Source organism: Artemia sp. Qi Xiang Cuo, chromosome 3 (assembly GCF_049724085.1).
Source record: "Artemia sp. Qi Xiang Cuo chromosome 3, ASM4972408v1, whole genome shotgun sequence".
Lineage (NCBI taxonomy): Eukaryota > Metazoa > Arthropoda > Branchiopoda > Anostraca > Artemiidae > Artemia > Artemia sp. Qi Xiang Cuo.
The window spans coordinates 14090367-14112828 of NC_142796.1; the positions used below are offsets into that span (position 1 = coordinate 14090367).

Consider the following 22462-nt stretch of genomic DNA (forward strand, 5'->3'; position numbering starts at 1 on the left):
AATCTTTAAAATACGAATTAAACGATCAATTTACAACAAACTAGTGAAACATTTCAAATCTAAGGCTTTAAGCTATAATATTCGAATAAATCGAGCCCATTAAACCAAAAAAGTGAAACTCTACGAATCTAATGCTTTAAGCTATAATATTAGAATAAATCGCGACCATTAAACAAAAAAATTTACACGCTTCGAGTCAACGGCTTTAAGGTATAATATTCTAATAAATCGAGACCTTTAAACAAAACCAATGAAACGCTTTTCTTCTTAGGCTTTAATCTTTATTATTCGCATAAAACGCGCCCATTAAACAATACCAGTGAAACAATTCGACTCTAAGGCTTTAAGCTTAAATATTAAAATAAATCGAGCCCATTAAACCACAAAAGTAAAACTCTTCTAATATAATGCTTTAAGCTATAATATAAGAATAAATCGATCCCTTGAAACTAAACAAGTGAAACACTTCGAATCAAATGCTTTAAGATTTAATATACTAATAAATCGAGCCCATTAAACCAAACAAGAGAAAAGCTTCGAATCTAAGTATTTAAGATTTAATATTCGAACAACTCGCGCCCTTTAATCCAAACAAGTTTAACTATTCTAATCTAATCCTGTAAGATATAATATCCGAATATCTCGAGCCATTTAAAAAAAATATGTGAAACTCTTCGAATCTAAGGCTTTAAGCTTTAATATTCTAATAAATCGAGCCCTTTAAACCAAACCCGTGAAACGCTTCGAATCTAAGGCTTTAATCTTTAATATTCGAATAAATCGAGCCCTTTAAACTAAACATGTGAAACGCTTCGAATCTAAGGCTTTAAGCTTTAATATTCGAATAAATCGCGCCCTTTAAACCAAACAAGTGAAACTCTTCGAATATAAGGCTTTAAGATTTATATTAGAATAAATAGGGCCCTTTAAACAAAACAAGTGAGACGCTTCGAATCTAAGGCTTTAAGCTTTAATATTCGAATATCTCGAGCCCTTTAAACCAAACAAGTGAAACGATTCGAGTCAAAGGCTTTAAGCTTTAATATCCGAATAATACGAGCCCTTTAAATCAAACAAATGAAACGCTTCAAATCTAAGGCTTTAGTGATTGATTTTAGAATAATACTAGCCATTTAAACAAAAAAAGTCAGACAATTCGAATCTAAGGCTTTAAGCTTTAATATTCGAAAAAAATCGAGCGCTTTAAACCAAACAAGTGACACACGTCGAATATACGTCTTTAAGATTTAATATTCTAATAAAACGAGCCCTATAAACCCAACTAGTTAAACATTTAGACTATAAGGCTTTACTATTTAATATACTAATAAACCGAGCCCTTTAAACCAAACAAGTTAAACTATTCGAATCTAAGGCTTTAATATATAATATTCAAATAAATCGAGCCCATTAATCCAAACAAGTGAAACGCTTAGAATCTACGTCTTTAATGTTTAATATTTGAATAAATCTAGCCCTTTAAAAAAAACAAGTGACACGCTTCCAGTCTAAGGCTTTAAGATTTAATATTATAATATCTCTAGCACTTTAAACAAAAAAAGTGAAACACTTCAAATCAAAGGCTTTAAGCTTTAATATCAGAATAATACGAGCCCTTTAAACCAAACAAGTGTAACACTTCGAATATAAGACTTTCGTTAGTAATTTTAGTAATAATACTAGCCCTTTAAACAAAACTCGTGAGACATTTCCAATCTAAGTCTTTAAGCTTTAATATTCTAATAAACCGCGCCCTTTAAACCAAACAAGTGAAACACTTCGACTATAAGGCTTTAAGATATAATATCAGAATAAAACGAGACATATAAACAAATAAAGTGAAACTATTCTAGTATAAGTCTTTATGGTACAATATTATAATACTTCGATCCCTTTAAACCCAACATGTGAAACGATTCTAATCTAATGCTTTAAGATGTAATATTCGAAAATATATCGCCCTGTCAAAAAAACATTTTAACCTCTTCTATTATAAGGCTTTAAGATTTAATATCAAAATAAAACGAGCCATTTAAACCAAAAAAGTGAAACTATTCGAATATAAGTCTTTAATCTTTAATATTCGAATAAATCGAGCCCTTTAAACCAAACAAGTGAAACGCTTCGAATCTAAGGCTTTAAGCTTTAATATTTGAATAAATCGAGCCCTTTAAACCAAACAAGTGAAACACTTCTAATCTAACTCTTTAAGCTTTAATATCCGAATAAATCGAGCCCTTTAAACAAAACATGTGAAACTCTTCGAATATAAGTCTTTAATGTTTAATTTTCTAATAAATCGAGCCCTTTAAACCAAACAAGTGAAACTCTTCTAATCTAAGGCTTTAAGGTTCAATATACGAATATATCTAGCCCTTTAAAAAAAACAAGTGAAACGCTTCAAATAAAAGGCTTTAAGCTTTAATATTCGAATAATTAGATAAATTTAAACAAAAAAAATTAGACGCTTCAAGTCTAAGGCTTTAGGTTTTAATATTAGAAATAATACTATAACTTAAAAAAAAAAAAATGAGGCGTTTTTAGTAAAAGGCTTTAAGCTATAATATCCGAATAAATCGAGCCCTTTAAACCAAACATGAGAAACTTATCTAGTCACAGTCTTTAATCTTTAATATAATAATAAAACGATAACTTAAAACAAACCAAGTTAGACGATTCATATAAAAGGATTTAAGCTATAATATTAGTATAAAAAGATAACTTTAAACCAAACATATGAAGCACATTAAGTAAAAGTCTTTAATCTTTAATATTCTAATAAATCGAGCCCTTTAAAACAAACAAGTTAAACTTTTCGAATCTCAGGCTATAATGTATAATATTCTAATAATTCGAGCCCTTTAAACCAAACAAGTGAAACATTTCGAATCTAAGGCTTTAAGCTTTAATATTCGAATAAATCGAGCCCTTTAAACAAAACATGTGAAACGCTACGAATATAAGGATTTAAGCTTTAATATTCGAATAAATCTGTAAATTTCATCCACAAAAGAGAATCGATTCGACTATAAGGCACTAAGCTTTACTAGTCGAACAACTATCTAAAATGCAAACCAACATGAGACACGTTTCACATATCAGGCTTTAATCTTTAATCTTAGAATATAACGAGACCTTTCTTACAATAATGTGTAAAGCAGCATATATCAGGCTTTATTGTTTCATATCCGAATAAAACGAGCCCTTTAAAGCTTTAAGCTATATAATATGAGTCCGATTACAAATTATACGGATCGCCGTGACCCATTTTTGGATGAAATATTATAAAACATTGGTTGGCCACCAGCGACCCGCGGGCCGCATGTGGTCCGGGAGGAGTCTTGGCGCGACCCGCAAAATCCTCGCCGCAACGCACCTAACGGATCATATCAAACACCATACCGTACCCCTCTATTTGATAAACGCCTCTTTGGTGAATAACTGGGGTTTTATCTTTACCAGAGTTTAAGAAATTTGTGATTTTAATATTGTTAGTGAAAACTACATACAGATTATTTTTGTGCAAACATTTTTTAATCTTGGTGTGATTTCTGGGATGTACGAAAGATAGATTATATTTGAGGGCTTATCAGGAGCCTCACATTGTGAAATATCTTTGATTTTAGGGGAATGTCTTCTAAGTCTAAAGCTTATTGTATCATTGACAAAAGGGATGGGGTATCCCTTACCAAAAAGAATAGCTCTGATAAAATTTATTTCTTCTTTTATGTGCGAATCGGAGCAAATGTTCAGGGCACGATCAGTGAGAGAAGTTACAACTACCATGTGAATGTGGCAATTATTATGTTGGCAGAACTCATCAGAATCTAGAAAAATGCCTACATCAGCATAAAGCAGACATAGACAAAGCATTCATTTCTAATAGTTCTAATAACTCCTTTGATTCTGCTTTAGGTAGCCATATTTTTGATAACCCCAGCCACACAATGCTTTTTGAAAAATTTTCTCTCATTAGTAATGATTTGTGCATAAAATAGGTGGTTCGAGAATCAGTTGAAATTAGACCCAAAATAAATCATAGTATTTCTTTAAACAGGGACTTAGGGGAATATTTATAAAATTCTTTATGCACAAATTTAATTAAAAATGATCAAAAAAATATTTTACTAAATGATCTAAAAAAAATGATCTAAAAATTCTTTATACACGAATTTAATTAAAAATGATCAAAAAAATATTTTACTAAACCAAAAGATAGTAGTAGTGAGCCTGTTAAAAAAAAAGGCCTTTAAGGCTTGCTGCCAAAAAAGCGAGTTTAGGTTTGAAACCCTTGTATTTAATTATTTTATATCCTTTGAATGAATTTTATAATCTCACATCATTTTATTTATCTGTCCTGGTTGAACTTCGTTGAAGCGAGGATGCTAGGGCTGTTTTAAAAGTTTTTAAAAACATTTTTAGTTTCAAAGTTCGCATTTTAATGTAAGTTTTATATATATATATATATATATATATATATATATATATATATATATATATATATATATATATATATATATATATATTTGTTGGTGTTGTACTGAAGACGGCCCTTGGACACAGGGCCGAAATGTGCTCTGAATTGAATTCCACTGTCTTAAGAAAATTGTCCCCATTGTTTCTAAGTGTTCGCTTGACACCCTCTTTTCCCTAAATGCATCCGATCAAAATTTTGAGATTGCCAGTTAGTTTGAAATACTCCAACTATCGGATAACAAAAACTTCGGGTCAACATACCCCCCCCCCATCTTAGAGCCCGGGGAAGGGTTGTAGCGCATGCTCTGGGGGCATGTAAAGTTTCTATGGAAGAAGTGGTCGTATTAACCTCGGAGGGGACTCAAATGATACGAAATTGAAAGTTCTAATTCCGTTTTTAAGAGACAAAAGTGATCCAATGGCAACTAAGCCCCGCCCCTCCCCGCCAACCCTCTTCTCCCCAAATGCGCCCGATCAAATTTTTTATATAGCCATTGTGTTCAAAATAAACTAAATATTATATAACAAAGACTCCATGGATAACACAGCCCACCAGAACATGGGGGATGGTAGCATAAACTTCGGAAGAGGCTCATTCAATTGTAAATCATAATTTCTAGTGTCCTTTTGAAGAGTCAAAAGTGATCGTAGGAGGGCAACTAGCACCCCCCTAATGCCCCTTTTTCCCAAAATACGTCTGATCAAAATTTTGAGATAGCCATTTTGTTCAAAATAGTTTAAGATCAAATAACGAAAACTCAGGGATCAACATAACCCCACAGAGCCCGGGGGAAGTGTTGTAAGTTATGACCCGTGGGCAGATAAGCTTTTATGCAAGGGATGGTCGTATGAACATCAGAGGTGGATCCTTTGATTGGAAATTGAAGTTTCTATTTACCTTTTTAAGAGTCATCAAAAGTGATCATCGGGAATACACCCCCCCCCCCCATCCTCTTTTCCCCAAATGCATCCGATCAAAATTCTGAGAAAAACATTTTGTTTGAAATAGTACAACGATCAGATGACAAAACTTCAGGGTCAATATAGCCCCTCCCCCTAAAACCCGGGGGAAGGGTGGTAAATTATGCTCCGGGGGTATATAAGGTTTTTACGGAAAAGGTGGTCGTATAAATTTCAGAGGGGACTCAAATGATTTAAAATTGAAAATTCTAATTCCTTTTAAGAGTCAAGTGATCCGATGGTAAATAACCTCCCCCACCAAACCCAAGGCTATGAGGCTCCAATTTTTCCAACACAGGCACTTCATAGGGAAGGGATAGTCATATAAACTTCGGAGGGCCTCGTTCGAATGGAAATCGGAAGTTATATTGCCCTTTTTAGGAACCAAAAGTGATCAGAGGGCAAATAGCTCCCACGCCCTTTTTTCCCAGAATGCATCCAATAAAAATTTTAATCTTAGTGCTAGGATTAGATTACAAAAACTCCGGGGTGAACACAACCCCTCCAGGGCCCAGGAGCATGCGTTGTAAGTTATTCCCTGGGGATATATGCGGTTTTTATTAAAGAGTTGCTCGTATAAACTTCAAAAGGGGTTCATTTGATTGGAAAATGAAAGTTCCAGATCACTTTTTAAGAGTCAAAAGAGATCGGAGGTCAACTAGCCCTCCGCCCTTTTTTACCCAAACCCATCCAATAAAAATTTTGAGATAAGCATGTTATTGAAAATAGTTCAAACATCAGATAACAAAAACTCCAGGGTCAACAAAACGCCCCAGGCCTACCTTATATACCCCAGGGGTATATAGTCTAAGGTTTTTATGTAAGAGGTGGTCGTATAAAGTTCAGAGGTAGCTCATTTGATTGGAAATTGAGTTACCTTTTTAAGAGTCAAAAGTTATTGGAGGACATCTACCCCCCACCCGCACCCCCACCTTCCCTACCTCCTCGGTTCCTTAAATGCATCCGATGGATTTGAGATAGTTATTTTCTTTCAAACAGTCCCAAGATCAAATAACAAAACTTAAGAGCCAACTTACCCCCCCCCCCATAGCAAGGGGGAACTAAGGGTTGTAACTTGTGCCCCGGGGTTATATAAGGTTTTGTGGAAGAGGTGGCCGTACAAACTTCAAAAGGGAGTCAAATGATTAGAAATTCAAAGTTCTAGCTCCCTTTTTAAGAGTCAAAAGTGATCGGAGGGCTACGAGCCCCTCCCCCCCTCCTAAGGCCATTTTTTCTTCAAAGGCATTCGATCAAAAATTTGAGATACCCATTTTGTTCAAAACAGTTTAAAGATAAAATAACAAAAACTCCAGGTTTGACACACCTCCCCAAAGCTAGTGGGTAAGTGTTGTAAGTTATGCACCGGGGGCATTTAAGGTCTTTATGTAAGGAGTGGTCACATTAACTTCAGGGGTGGCTCATTCGATTGGAAATTGAAAGTTCTAGTTACCTTTAAAGAGTCGAAAGTCAACGGAAGGCATCTAACCCACTCCCCCCTCATACACACCCTCTTTTCCCCAAATGCGTCCGATCGAATTATTTATATAGCCATTTTGTCCAAAATAAACCAAAAATCATATAACAAAAACTCCAGGGATAACACAGCCCTCCCCCCAAACCCGGGGGCAAGTTTTGTAAGTTATGCCCCGGGCCATATAAGGTTTTTATGAAAGGGATGGTAGTATAAACTTTAGAGGGGCTCAATCAACTGTAATCGGAATTTCTAGTGCACTTTTTAAGAGTCAAAAAAGTTTAAGAGCCTGCCTTTTTTACCTCAAATCCATACGATCGAATTTTTTAGATAGCCATTTTGTTAAAACAAGTCATAAGATCGGTTGACAAAAACTCCAGGGTCAACACAAATCTCCAGATCCGTGGGGCAAGTGTTGTAGGTTATGCCCAGGGGACATGTACGGTTCTTATGCGAGGGTTTTGAAAATATTTCAAGGATCAGATAAGCCAAACCCCCACCCCCACTCAAAAACTTATGAACGATATTGTATTCCAAAACTTAAGCGAGCTGACCCCTGGCCTTCTCTGCATGCCCCGAACCCCCCCCCCCCAAAAAAAAAAACAACAAAAAACTTGTCAACGATACTTTATTCCAAAAAGTATGGCAACTCACCCCTGACCCTCCATGGCCCGACACCCGATCCCCAAAATAACTTATTTAAAGATATTTTATTCCAAGACTTATGAAAGGTGACCCCTGGTCCTCCATGGCCTGATACCCCTCCCTCCCCCCCACACGTATCAATGATAAACCAAGGGAACTGAATCCTGGACCTCACTCCATGGCCCGACCCCCCCCCCCCCCCAAAAAAAAAAAACTTGTTAACGATATTTTATTTCAAAAATCACGGGAGCTGACACATCGCCCTCTTTCCATGCCTCCCCAACAAAAAAAAACTTTTCACGGTATTCTATTCTAAAAATCATGCGAATTCAGTTTCCAAAACTTCTTCGCTACCAGACAAAAGTATGGCTGCTGCCTGTTTCCCTAACGGTAAAAGCATAAGGCCTACTGCGTATTTGGCGCTTTACCAAAATGAATTATATGAATTATATTACAATCTGAATGATATTATAAACGAATTAGATTACACATATTTTCTTTTGTGCTTATTACAACATTGAAAATAAACACAAAAATTACAGTAAAATTAAATTAAGCTTCACTAAGAAATTAATGTTATTATATATCAAATATTCATTTTAATTTTATTAGTTCTTTCCAAGACTGTTCAAGAACAATATATTTTCACTACAAACAAGAGTTTGGATACTGCCCCCTTCCCTAACTGAAAAAGTCTAAAGCCACTACGTCATTGTTGCTTCACTAAAAATGAATTATGTTACAAAGATTTTCTTAAAAATAAAATTACAATGAAATAAAATATTGAACTGATGATCTTTCAACAATTAATATCATTATGTATCAAACATTCAGTTTGATTTTGTTTGTACTTTCCAAGAATGTTCAAAACATATAGTTTTCAGTAAAGCGCCAATGAAGCAGTAGGCTTTAGACTTTTACAGTGAGTGAAGGAGGCAAAACCCAAATTCTTGTTTGTACAGATTTTTGTTCGTTTCAAGCTTGATTTGCAGATTCAATTTAAATTTCACTCGTTTTAAGATTTAATTACTCATTTATATTAGTACCTATTGTATGTTTATTTGCTATGATTGTGTTATTTAGTTTCTGTTCATTTTGAGTTTCATTTATACTTCAATAGCAAAATATTTTGGTTCGTTTTAAGCTTGATTTGCCTACTGAACTTAAGCTTTACTCGGTTTAAAATTTATTTATTCATTAATATTAGTACCTGTTGTATGTTTTTTTTTTTTTTTGCTATGATTGTTAATTTAATTTCTGTTCGTTTTGGGTTTCATTTATTCTTTAATGGTAATTTCTGGTCTTCTTGAGTTAGAGTTATTCTATTTCTTTTGATCTTAAGTTTAATATTGCCTTTACTCTTCTTTAGAAAACTTCTTATTCGGAAAGTTTTTTTTTAATTATTTGTTCATATGCCTTTTTGGCAATCTGCATGCATAGAGTACATTTTGATGTACGAATAGTTCAATATACACTGCTCAATATCCCCTGATAGTTCAATATCCCCTGATAGTTCAATATCCCCTGATAGTTCAATATCCCCTGATAGTTCAATATCCCCTGATAGTTCAATATCCCCTGATAGTTTCGCCTTAATTCCCTTAGCCATCCCAGATATATTGCAAATAGGCTATTTTAACATCCATATTTAGCTATAAATCCCCCAAAACAGGTCCCTAAGATTTAACTTAATACCTTTATCTGTTCTTAAGAGGCCACAATCTGCCCTTATGACAAATTTGGATGGAAATTGTGTATTTTGATTTATTTAAAAATCATAAAGACTATGCAAATACCCTTCCGACGGACCCCCCCCCTTTTTTTTCTTGGATATTGCATATACATCCTTTTGACAATCTGGATATGTATTGTACCTTTTGATTTAGTTTTCTGTCCCTTCTAGTTTCCCTGAAAGTTGAAATTTAATACCTTATTCTGTTCCTGAGACATTGTATTTATGCTCCTTTGACAACCTGGATGTACAAACCCTTTTGAAGAAAAATTAACTTTAGAAAAAAATAAATTACCCTCGATTTTTTAGATGGGTGTCATCTTGTAGATACTGGGATATATCCCAGTGTGTACGGTACCATTTTTTCTGTACCCCTATATACCTTATGACACCCATCTAAAAGATCAAGCGTTATTTTTTTTCTGAATATTTTGCCACAAGATGGCCATATAGCATGACCAGATAATTTGGCTTTCATTTGTTACCACAAGCATTAAATTTTACTGAACTAAAGAAGAATAAACAAAGAAAATATAAAGGAAAAATATTGCTGAGGGAGTATTTCCCATACTGTGAAGAAAAAAACTGTAACATACCAAAATAGTTGGTCTGGACTGGATAGTTGAACATCAAGCTAACTATGCTAGATGGTGTTTACGGATTTTTTCGAGAATGCAAGATGGCAGAATGCTAGATGGTACCCCTTTTCACTTCTTTGTGTATGGTATGGTGTGTGATATGATCCGTCAAGTGCGTTGCGGCGAGGATCTTGCGAGCCGCACCAAGACTCCTCGCGGGCAACATGCGGCCCGCGGATTGCCGACCCATGTCATACACAAAGAAGTGAAAAGGGGTGCCATCTACCATCTTATATTCCCGAAAAAATCCTTCATCACCATTTAACATAGTTAGTTTGAGGGTTCAAATGTCCAGACCAACCACTTTGATATGTTACAGTCTTTTTTTAGTAAATCTACCTCAAAGTTTAGGAAATACTCCCCAAAAAATATTTTGCCTTTAGATTTTCTTTGTTTATTCTTTTTTAGTTAGGTAAAATTTAGTGCTTGTGGTAACATATGAAAGCTAAATTATCTGGTCATTTTATGTGGCCATCTTGTGGCAAAATATTCAGAATAAAAAAAATAACGCTTGATTTTGTAGATGGGTGTCATCGGGTATATATTGGGACAGGAAAAAAAGGTACACACTGGGATATATCCCAGTATGTACCAGATGACACCCATCTACAATTTATTTGTAGAGGGTAATTTATTTTCGTCTGAAGTTAGTTTTTCTTCACAAAGGCTTTTACATCCAGTATGTCAATGGAGCATAAATACAATTTCTCAGGAACAGAATAAAGTACTAAATTTCAACTTTCAGGGAAACTAGAGGGAGAGTAAACCTAAACCAAAAGGTACAATAATATCCGGATTGTCAAAAGGATGTATGTGCAATATCCCAGGAAAAAGGGAGGGCGTTACGCAGGAACTTTCTGAGAATATTATTGGGGATTTTCAACTAAATCAAAAGAAACTATGTCCATCCAAGTTTGTCATAAGGGCATATTGTGGCATCTCCCCCTAAGTTGAAACTTAGGGACCTGTTGAAGCGGGTTTATAACTAAATATGGATGTTAAAATGGCCTATCTGCAATATATATAGGATTGCTAGCGCCATTAAGGTGAAACTATCAAGGGATATTGCAGTCTATGTTGAACAACATCAAAATGTACTCTATAAATGCAAGTTTTCAAAAGAGATAGATATATTTATTAAACCAAAGAAAACAAAAACAGTAATAACAGCCACCCCGAGAATTAAAATAAAACTTGTCCGAGGGGGTGACAAAAAAAACATTTGAAAATAATAGAGGATAAAGAAAAATAAAATAAGGCAATGACTTTTTTCTTAAACTGTGACTGTTTTTAATTGTTAGAATTTGTGACTACTTGCAAGTGCAAATACTTGTGACTGTAACTCATTGCGACTGCAACCCCAACTACTTGTAACTACAATTGCCCATGCATGTGACTTTTACTGCATCAACTACTCTGCTAGAGCAAACAACAAGACAATTCCTCAGAACTGGAGCAATGCCAAAGAGGCAAGGATAGATTGGCTGATAGGCTTTCGAGCTCGAAATCCACAACTGTTACTATACAATCCTGAATCCATAAGCTTGGGTCAAGCAACGTGCTTTAACAGGGTCACCATTGGACAGTCCTTCTAAAACCTGAAGTCAGTTCTAGATAAGCTTCCTTTGACTGCAAGTGGCGTCAGATGATAGTGTGCAAGGCAACATTCTCAGAGAGGTGTCTTTCTGACGATGGTCGGGACTGTTTCTGCAAGCAGTCAGTATTTACAGCCTTACTTTATATTTCCAAGGAATGTTTTTCAGCTTCACATGCTAACTGGTGCTCCAGCAAACTCAGCAGGTGGTGTCTTACCATCGGGACGGATCAGTCAAGATCTATTTTTTAAATATATCTAATTAAATCCCTAATCCCTTCTCTAATCAAATCCCTAATGCTACTGGTCTTACACCCTAATCCTTATATTGCAGATCCTACGATACAAAAAAATAAAACCCTTGATCATAGCCTATTTGAATTTAATGTTCTAACACCAACACTGCATACCCTCCAAAATAATTTGCTAAAGTGTCTCAAACGCTCAAAATACCACCCTGTACTAACCTGGATGACCTCACCCTCACAAAGAGTATTAAATTCGAATATAAACCAGGATAATCCAGTGCCTGGGTCCAAAAAGCTACTATAAGGCAATCTTCTATAAGGGTTCCAGCGCCTGGAATCCAAGGAGCCGTTACAATACGTATAGATGCACTAGGCTCTAAAAGCTCAATATGCCGCATCAGAACGAAAAAAGGAAAAGGGTCAAATAGTCTTGACTGAAAAATCCTTAATCGCTAAAAGAAGAAGTACTATTCTATAGCGTATGATTAAAAATTTCGCTTTCGTTATTTTTAAGTTAATTTTATCACAGGATAGTAATTTTAATTTGGCAATACTGGTTAACCCAATTAAAGTACAAAGAGACAAGTGAAATCTCGCTACCAAAGCAAAATGAGACTCCTGTCAGAGCCTAACTGTAATCACAATTTTACATAAATAATAAAATTATGAAAAATTAGAACGAGGATTAATTATATTAAAGTATTAATTATTATTATAGTAAAAATGCTGTTGCTATATCTCATCAATATCAAATTAGGATTGCTCAGGTTGATCAGGCTATAAGGAGAACTGACGCTTGATTGAGAATAAATTACTCTTGTGAGCCTCTCTTTGAGAACAGCTTAGCAAACAGTTTTTAGAAATTATCTTCGAAGTGTCAAAATGTTCAATACGACCTTTAGACGTGGCAGCAACGAAATGACTGGGTCTCATGGTCAAAGCCATATCCGAGGGGGGGGGTGGGGGCTAGAATCCATCCCCTCTCCCTAAAACTTCTGTCCAACTCGGAAAAAAGTAACAAATGTACATAAAAAACTTTAATGCGCTTTGCAAAGTTTTTTGTAAGACCCCCTCCCCCAAAAAAATAGTAGATACAGCCTTGTCTGCGGTGGTCCGATCCATACGACCGAATCTCAAAATTGCAACAAAAAGCACCAGATATCATTGATAACGTCAACTTAATTAACAAACTATGCCGTATTAAAGTTTCTTCAAAACTTAACATTTTTGGAAGAATCGCTTGAGAGGGGGACAATTACCAATACGCCATTTTCAGGTGTACTAATCGTCGCCACAACGGTTTCAAAATGAAACTTAAAATTAACTTGCAAGAATCTGGCTGTTCCTGCATTTTAACTTTTTTTTTCTTTTCCTATTCTTTTACGCGATATCTGTGAAAGCATTTAAACTTATCGGCAAATCGTCACCTGTTTATAATAAGCTTAATTTTTTGGTTTGTTAAAACTTTTGGTGATGGACACGTGCAACAGCAGGTGTCTATTTTAAGCTTGGTTTTTCAATTCTTTCACAATTTTGTTGATGGACATGTGCATAAGCGCGAATCTATATTAAGCTCGGAAATTCGTTTATGCTTTTGGTGATGGACCCGTGCATCAGTACGTGTCTATATTAAGCTTGATTTTTAGATTCACTGACACTTTTTGCTTCGTATGTACACGGTTTGAGATAGTTTCATCACAGAAATTATCATTCCTCAATTTCGGCCATTACTTTTTTGAAGCATAATATATGCAAGCAAGCAAGAAGCATATGCAAGCAAGAAAACGCTTACTAAAATACCTCAAGAGTATATTCAGCGTATTTAAATGTATCAGCAAATCGAACGTGTCGACTTTCGTCTTGGCTTGCAGATTCTAACTTCTTTGCCGTAGATGTCTGCGGTGTGCTTGTATTGCCCTCAGTCATAAAGCGTCCTATTATAGAAGAATTGGAAATGAAGCTAGACTTGTCTGCCACGTCCTCGAGAAGCTCAAAAACGGCAAGATCTTTCAATTCTTTCTAAAAATAAATAAATAATTTAATAGTTCTAACTTTGTTATATATTAGTTCTAGGTTGTATAATAGTTCCATAGTTAAATTAAAAGTTATAGTTAAATTTCGTAATAATTATATAATACTTTCAATAGTTCTCTGTTGCATAATAGTTCTTGGCTCTAGGTTTATAGACTAAACAGACACATAATCGAAAAAAAATCTTAGGTTTCATATCCCCTACCCAAGAAAATCTCGTAACAAAGGCAACTTTTGCTACAACACTGTATACTTTTAATTCCCGAGGTTAATTCTATTCATTTTTTATTCAGTTTCATTCAACACTCCCTGAAAGTTTCAACTTGATACCCCCAGCCATGCTCAAGATATTGAATATAAGTTATTTTGATGAATTGGTACCACATAGTGTCTTTTGATTAACCATGGTACTTAAAACGTGAATCAATCCTAATTCATATAGGAGCTTATAGTACAAAATGTCTAGGAGAACTGGGAGATAACATTTTTAACCGCCCTTAACCAAAAAACAAATTTGACATCCCCTTGCGAATATTAATGGCAAGTGTTATTTGCCATTAGAAAAACCCTAACAAAACTTCAGGAAATTGTTAGCACTTCTTTTGGAATTCCCCACTGGAATTTAGCCGTGCATTGAATTCGAATGCAGACGAATTTCCTATTAAGTATTCTCAAATTAAACCATAATACATTGAAGAATTTACGACAGTTTTTTGGCCAGAAACAACATAGGTGTTCTGTAAATGAGCAAAGTGAATACCACTAATTGAACCATCAACATACCTTAAAAAAATACATACCCGCTTCAGGATTTCTACAATCTCCCCCTCAATTCTCTAATTTTTTCGTGTAAATATTTATTGTTTTTCAAGCTTCTATGAATTTGCTTCATCCTTCCCTCCCTCAATCTCAAGAAATATATTTTAACATACACGCCTTATCCGGAAATGAAATTTCCCCCACAGACAACGAGTTAAGTTATAGACTACGCAAGCGCCTAGGAATTTATAAGGGGGAGAGGAGGCAATCTAAAAAACAAAATATAAAAGGCGGAACTTGGAAATTACAGGAAAAAACTTCGTGGAGGGAAGGAAGAACACAAAGTCCCGAGGAACACAGCCCCCTCCTTGCACATGTTTCTGACATAAATGTAGTCTTGTTTTGGCAAAAACATATTCCAGTGATAAACATCTTTGAAGACAGAGAGTCATTCAAGGTTGACTTACTCAAAGAAAAACAAAGTGTAAATACAGAATAATATAATAGAATACCCATGACATTTTATAAAATAACATAAGATTCAGAGCTATGAGAAACTATCAAGGTTCTACAGGGGGTAAATATTCCCATAGCGTCCCTAAATTTTAATCATGTTTTGATTTATGGTCAAGACCGTATCCAGGGGAGGGAGTTGACGGTTCCCCCCCCCCCCAAATGTTTGTCTGACTTGTGAAAACGTAACAAAAATAGATTTAAACAAGGTTTTTATGCGTTTTTGAGTTTTTTTGTGTAAACCCCCCCCCCGAAAAGAATTATTGTGCAAACCCCCCCCCCCTAAAAAAAAACCTGTTTAAGGCACAACTAATATTTAACATAATTAGATGGATGTTAAAATAATTCAGTTTTGATTTTTAAATAATTTTTAAGTCAACCGTGCTAACATGTAGATAAGGCCACGATATTTGCAAAGGTCTTTAGCCATCGTCAATAATCTCATCTTAGGTTAACCTTGAAATCTAGTCTTTCACTTGTTACGTTATAGACAATCAGTTCCTAATAACGAACTGTGAGGAAGAAGCAACTCCAGCAACTTAAGCTAAAGCTCTTTACACTAAAGCTTGACTTCTGTCTCAATTTCCTAAGAACAAATACTCAAACACAACCCTAAACCCTAAAACTTGGCTTAAAGAGCGGGGAGTTCAGCAGGGGGCAGCCACTAAACCTTGGAAACTTTTATAGTGGATTAAAAGTACTTCGTATTCCATATCAACGGTCCTTGGGAATGTGCAGTATTTCTTAAATAATCGAGACAAGACCTCAGACTTTAGGGTAAAGAATAGGGGCTCAGAGCACCCCCCCCCTCATATACGAAATAGCTTCTGTTCATTTTTATTTTTAATATCGCTCCTTACTTGTATTTTAACAAGTCTAAGAAAAAATTATATGGCCATTTCCCACTCAGGTGAGAACCTCAAGCGATCCAAAGCACTCTTTAAAGATACTTGTCATAAGCAGTTTCAAAACGTACGGAGTCATATTTGGTACCATATCACCGAGGAGCTTCCTAAAATTATCCTTAAACAAATCCTCTGAAATATGCTAAGCTTCCTTTCCTAATTTAGCGTCCATGCTTATTTGCTATACTGAGCTACTATTAGTACTGATGACAGGTCGTTGCAGCAAGAAGTCAAGTGAGGCCAAAAAGCTGCACAGGCTCCTTCTCCACCCCAATCAGTTCAAAGTCTCGCTCTTTTCTCCCTCCCAGAATTTCTTATTTCCTCGAAATAATTTCTAATGACATCTGCTCACCCGTTTCGAGGACGTCCTGCTTTTCATTTCAACTCAGATGGATGCCCAAAAAAGGATAACCTATCGGTAGGCTCAACTAGTCAGCTATGCTCACTACTCAGGCAGTCAGCAAGGCTCATTACATTATAGTCAGCTCGGATCAACAAACACTTGTTATTGAATGCATCACGAAATAAATTATTTATGCGGAATTTCACCAGCACCATTGATTGGGGCTGTAGCGTAGCACCATTGATTGGTGCTAAACTTCGTTCTTGTATCAAATATTACAAAGAAGTTAAGTGGATGATCATTTTTTTATACTGCTGTCTTTTGTCCGTGTCTTATGTCCTCTTCTTGTATTAATAGTTTTGTTGTTTGCGTTCTAGTTGTATGTCCTTTCTATTGTTGTTATTGAAAAATATGTTGTTCTATTGTTGATTACGGAATAAAATATATATGCGGATTTTCATTGATTAGTCTGAACTAACCCATCGTGTTAAAGCACTAAATTCTATTCCTATTTCTAATATTATAATGAGGTTGAATTATAATATTTTCTTTTGCTTTGAATTTTGGTCGTTTTTCCTTGCGTTATGCCCTCTTTATATATAATAATTTATTTGTGTTTATGTTTTTGTGCATATATTTTTCTATTGTTGTTTGTGTTAAAATGTGAATTTTAATCAAGAAATAAACTCTGTTTCAATTTTTATAGATTTAGAGTTAACCAATCAATCTTGTTCAAGAAATAATTGTATTTTTTTTTTTATTTTTTGTGGTTATGTTTTTGTGTATATATTTTTCTATTGTTGTTTGTGTTAAAATGTGAATTTTAATCAAGAAATAAACTCTGTGTCAATTTTTATAGATTTAGAGTTAACCAATCAATCGTGTTCAAGAACTAAGTGTAATTTTGTTTATATTTTGTGTGTTTATGTTTTTGTGTATATATTTTTCTATTGTTGTTTGTGTTAAAATGTGAAATTTAATCAAGAAATAAACTCTGTGTCAATTTTTATCGATTTAGAGTTAACCAATCAATCGTGTTCAAGAACTAACTTTAATTTTATTTATGTTTTTTGTGTTTATGTTTTTGTGTATATATTTTTCTATTGTTGTTTGTGTGAAATACCCGTTATTGATTTAATCAAGAAATAAACTCTGTGTCAATTTTTATCGATTTAGAGTTAACCAATCAATCGTGTTCAAGAACTAAGTTTAATTTTATTTCTAATATTAAAACGAGGTTGAATCAGGTGATTTTCCTTTTTTTGCTTTATACTTTAATCTTTTTTCCCTGTCTTTATGTCCTCTTATTAAATTAGTATATTTCTGTTTAAATTTTGTTATATATTTTTCTTTTTTATTGTTCGTTTGTATGAAACACCTGTTGTTGAAATAATCAGAAAATAAACTATTTGCGTCAAATTTTAAGGATTTAGTTTGAACAAATCAATCTTGTTCGACCATTAAATTCATTTTTATTTCTTATATTGAAACGAAGCTGAATTACTCAAATCAAATGATTTTTTTTAGCTTCAAACCAAGTAGTTTACACAAAAAAGCATGAAAACACTATTTTCGCTCTTCACGCTAAAGTTTTGTATCGTTTTAAAAAATTAAAGTTGTGAGACAGAGCCAAACTTTAGCGTAAACAGCGAGGCATTGAGGAGGGGACAGCCCCTTTCATATACAGAATAATTTCTGTTCGTTTTAAGTTTTAATGTCGCTCCTTACTTTCAGTAAAGAAAACTTGTTTTTTTATTTAATTTGTGAACGTTTTTGAATTAATACTGCTTTGATTTTGGCTAAATGGCTTTCTCGAAATTTAGTTCTGACGTAATTTACGAATTAATTTACGTAACGAACTTCTATATTCGTATGTTTTTGTTACGTATATTAGGGAGTTTGTCCCCTATTCAATACCTCGCTCTTTACGCTACAGTTCGAAATTTGTTCGAATCACAAACACTCTGAATCCCAGAGGCCGGTTAATTAGAATAGATAGCTCTTTTGAAAGAACTAAAAAAGCTTTAGCGTAAGAAGCGAGGTATTGACTAGGGGATGTACCCCTCATATACGCAATAATTTATGTTCGTTTTAAGTTTTAATGTTGCTCCTTACTTTCAGTTGAAAAAATTGTTTTTTTTTATTTAATTTCTAATCGTTTTCTAAATAATGCAGGGAAATCTGGCGCAAATTTAATGGAAATGTCCCTTCCCCCAAGGAAACATCCTCCACCGTAGCCCCCCCCACCAGAAAAAATATCTCCTGAAAACATCTGTATACTTCCCATTAACCAATACTATATGCAAACAATGTGCAAAGTCCATAACTTGCAGCCCTTCCCCCGAGAACTTTGGGGGATTAAGTCATCCTCAAAGACATATTTATAAGATATTTGACTAGGCTGAACAAAATGGCTATCTCAAAATTTTGATCAGATGACTTCAGGAAAAAATGAGCGTGGGAGGGGGCCAAGTTGCCCTCCAATTTTTGGTCACTGAAAAAGGGCACTAGAACTTTTAATTTCCACTCGAATGAGCCCTTTCACGATATTCTTGGACTACTGGATCGATACGATCACCCCTGGGAAAAAACAAAACAAATAAACACGCATCGTTTATCTTTCTTCTGGCAAAAAATACAAAATTCGACATTTTTGAAGACAGGAGACTGAAACCTCTACAGCACGGTTATCTGATACCCTGAATCTGATGGTGTGATTTTCATTAAAGTTCTGTGACTTTTAGGGGTTGTTTCCTCTTTTTTTCGAAAATAAGGCAAATTTTTGATGGGTAACTTTTGATGGGTATTCCGTTTTTTAGAGTTTCGGTTACTATTGAGCTGGGTCACTCCTTACTTACAGTTCGTTACAACGAACTGGTTGATAAGTGACCCGAGGTACCATTCTTCTACCTTTTCAAGCTCCTGTTGTCTATGGTTCAGGTTCATTTCAGGTACATTTATCTTTCAATCATATTTACATAACATACTAAACATACAAATATATGACAGAGACAAGCTCATTTGGCACAGATAAAAAAAAATTTAAAGAAACAAATGGATAATCAATCAAAGAAAGACATGAAAAAGAAGGAAAAAAGAAAATATGATAATAGACATAATATTAATTACTCACCGCGCCACAGCAGACCCGACGATACACAGAAAAAAAAATAGATTTTTTTCTCTTCCAGCAATGGGACAACAAGAGGGAAACTAAGACCCGAGAAAAAGACCCAAAAACAAAACAAAAATTTTTAACAAATAAATACGTAAATAAAATAAAACTGACAAACTTCTGTCTGTAGACAGGTGTTTGCTTTTGGGGACACTGATGGCTGTGCCTGTCAGACTAGCGCCGTTTGCCACTCTTTGCAACATGTCTGTTATTTAAGTGGTTGATTCAGCAAGGAATGTGCCATCGTCTGCGTAATCAAGATCCCCTAGTTTTTCACCACTGGTCAGCTCAAATTCGTCTTCTGATCTTAAGGAGTTTTTGAAGATCCAGTTAATTAGGTGTTTGAAGAGGAAGCTGACAGCCTTGCTGCACGCCCTAGGCTATTTCGAAGAGCTATGTGAGTTCCCCATACACGCCTATGTTGCTATGCGTGTTCTCAAAGCAAGCTTTTATCAGCCTCTAACCAAGGAGGCAAGAGGTGATGTATGGTAACAAGAAAATTCATCAAACGGATGACTTCACTTACCTGGGTAGAATTATAAGTAAAATGCTGGATGTACTGAGAATGTAAAAAATACAACAGCCAAGGCTCAGTGTTTTTTTCCGCAGTTGAAAAGGGTTTGGAAGAATGGGAAGATAAATCAGTAAGCTAAAATTAGAATATTAGAAGCCACAGTAGCAACAGTGGCCAAGTATGGCTCTAAAACATTGGCGTTTCGAAAGACTGAGTATGATTTGTTAAATATTATCCAGATGATTTGTCTGGTAGTTGGGTAGTAGATAGGTAGCTGTAGGTGCTAGTTTGACTGACCGTATATCAAACAATACGGTCTACGAAAAACATAGTAGTTGGGTAGTTGTAGGCACTCGTTTGCCTGACCGTATATCGAACAATACGGTCTTCGAAAAACATGGTTCGATCATAAAAGAAAAGGGACTAGTCCACGTCTTAAAGCGCAAGGATGATAGATTGTCAATCATTGGGCTTTTCTGTCATCCATCTGGGTACAAACGGAAAGCAGATAATCACCAAATGGAGTGACTCAATGTCATAAGAAAGGATTTAAAGGAAGCCAAATTTCACGGGGGGGGGGGGGGGGGTAAAGAGTGAAGCTTTTAATAGATTGGGGTAGAGGAACTTGCGTAGGTGCGTTGCCCTCATGCAGCTTGGTACAGCAATAAGCTGTTAGTAGAATTAATAGTAGTTTGCTTTTGAACCATATGATCTTATATTGTTTGGTGAGTTTCACAAATCCGTGTCAAAGCCCCTGATTCGTTTCCAATTTCTAGTATCAAAATAAATTTGGACTATTCGGCTATATTTCTTTTTTAATATTAGCATTATTATTTCTAACGATGTAGTTTGCACCATAGGTTCCAAAACCTTATTTTGATCTCTTATACTACAAACATTGGACATACTCTTTGGCTCTGAGCAACATGATACAATACTGTCAGCTATGAATAATTATTATTACATTAATTTAATACCTGATTAATTAGTTGGTAAGAGTATTTGATAATTTGTTACCTTGTGCTGTCTGTCTGCCTCTCTTATTTTCTGGTTAAAATCAGCGTCAATTGAATCTTCAAAATTCTCCTTCTCGGCATTATTATTGGAAGGATTTCCACGTTTTTTCAAGGGGCTTATCACCCTTCTATAACCAGGTGATGGTTTGGGTAAAAATTTCGGAGGCGTATACTGAAAACGTTGAAGTCCTGATCCCTTCCTCAGAAATGGCCTTTTTACAATTGTCGGAGAATTTGTGCATTCCGGTTCCATTTTTTCTTCCTCCAGTTTTGATTTAAGAATCTCTTCAAAACTCTTCGTATTATTCCCAATGGGTGTTTCTTCTTGGTCTTCAAACGTTGTGTGGGATGTGTTAGAAAGTGCTAAACTTTGTTTTTCTGGTGATAAATTTTCTGGAAAGACATGATTTAGTCTATAAAACTGTATAATGACAAAAATAATTAAAAGTTCAACTAAGCTGACTTATTTAAACTGAATTTAAAGAGTAAATTATAAACAATTCAACTGTCCAAATCAAGATATATCCTCTACAACATATTTTGTATGCAAAAATATGATTCAAATATGCACGGTCTATAAGGAAGAAAGGCAAATTTTATCTCTACTGAAGAATTTGAGACGTAGAAGGTGAAGCCAGAAGCCTGAACTTTTTAACCAATAAAGAGACAACTAGACACCTTAGGACAGATCAATAAGAACAGGAAATTAAGAAGAGAGGAAAATCAAAATCTTGTTGAGAAAAGAAAAATATCAACGCCATCTAATTCTCCTAAAAAACATGAATAGTTTTTGTAAATCAACTGACCCAGCAGATAGTTTATTAATCACCAGAGTTGTGGATACGCAAAATGATGAAATCAGTACTTCAATCTTTGCCCATTTGAGACCCAGATAATATTGGATTCTTCAATGATTCTAATCAAGCAATTCTGATTATTCCAGAATACCCACTGAATTCATGTACCTCTTTTCTGTCTCGGGGCCTGTACCAAGAACATAGGAATCTGAAATAGGCAACTCGAACTTGTCTTACAAAACAAATACAACTTACACTATCTAGCGTTAACCATTAGTCATGCAACTAAATATTATAAACATATTAATTGAACTCAATTTTCTCTTTTAGAATTTTGATTCACATTAAGCAGAAGACAAGAGACACTACAGGTAAACATGCTTTAACTTTTCACTGTTCCTCTTCCAACAAAACAATATTTTCATTAAGTTGTCAATACAAACTCAGTTCCCAATAAGTTGAGACGACCAAAAATAACAATTAGAACTACAAGATTGTGTGATGACGAGTGAGTAATTACAATTTCTTGTCTGATAAACATAAAAATTAGCTGTCCATTTAACTTCCCATGTTTATTTTAATTTTCCGCTGTTCATCTTTAAATAATACATTATTTTCATTAAGTTTTCGATACAAAATCAGTTG

General features: G+C 34.8%; 1 protein-coding gene across 1 annotated transcript in view; it reads right to left on the reverse strand.

Moving 5' to 3' along the window:
• Sas-4 (spindle assembly abnormal 4) overlaps positions 1-22462 on the reverse strand; it is a 117143-nt gene that overhangs the window by 75658 nt on the left and 19023 nt on the right. Inside the window, exons 3-6 of the mRNA XM_089085901.1 lie at positions 21022-21413; positions 13565-13783; positions 11998-12216; positions 8998-9182 (exon numbers count right to left, since the gene is read on the reverse strand). Coding sequence (XP_088942027.1) covers positions 8998-9182; positions 11998-12216; positions 13565-13783; positions 21022-21413 — 1015 coding nt within the window. The remainder of the gene's footprint in view (positions 1-8997; positions 9183-11997; positions 12217-13564; positions 13784-21021; positions 21414-22462) is intronic.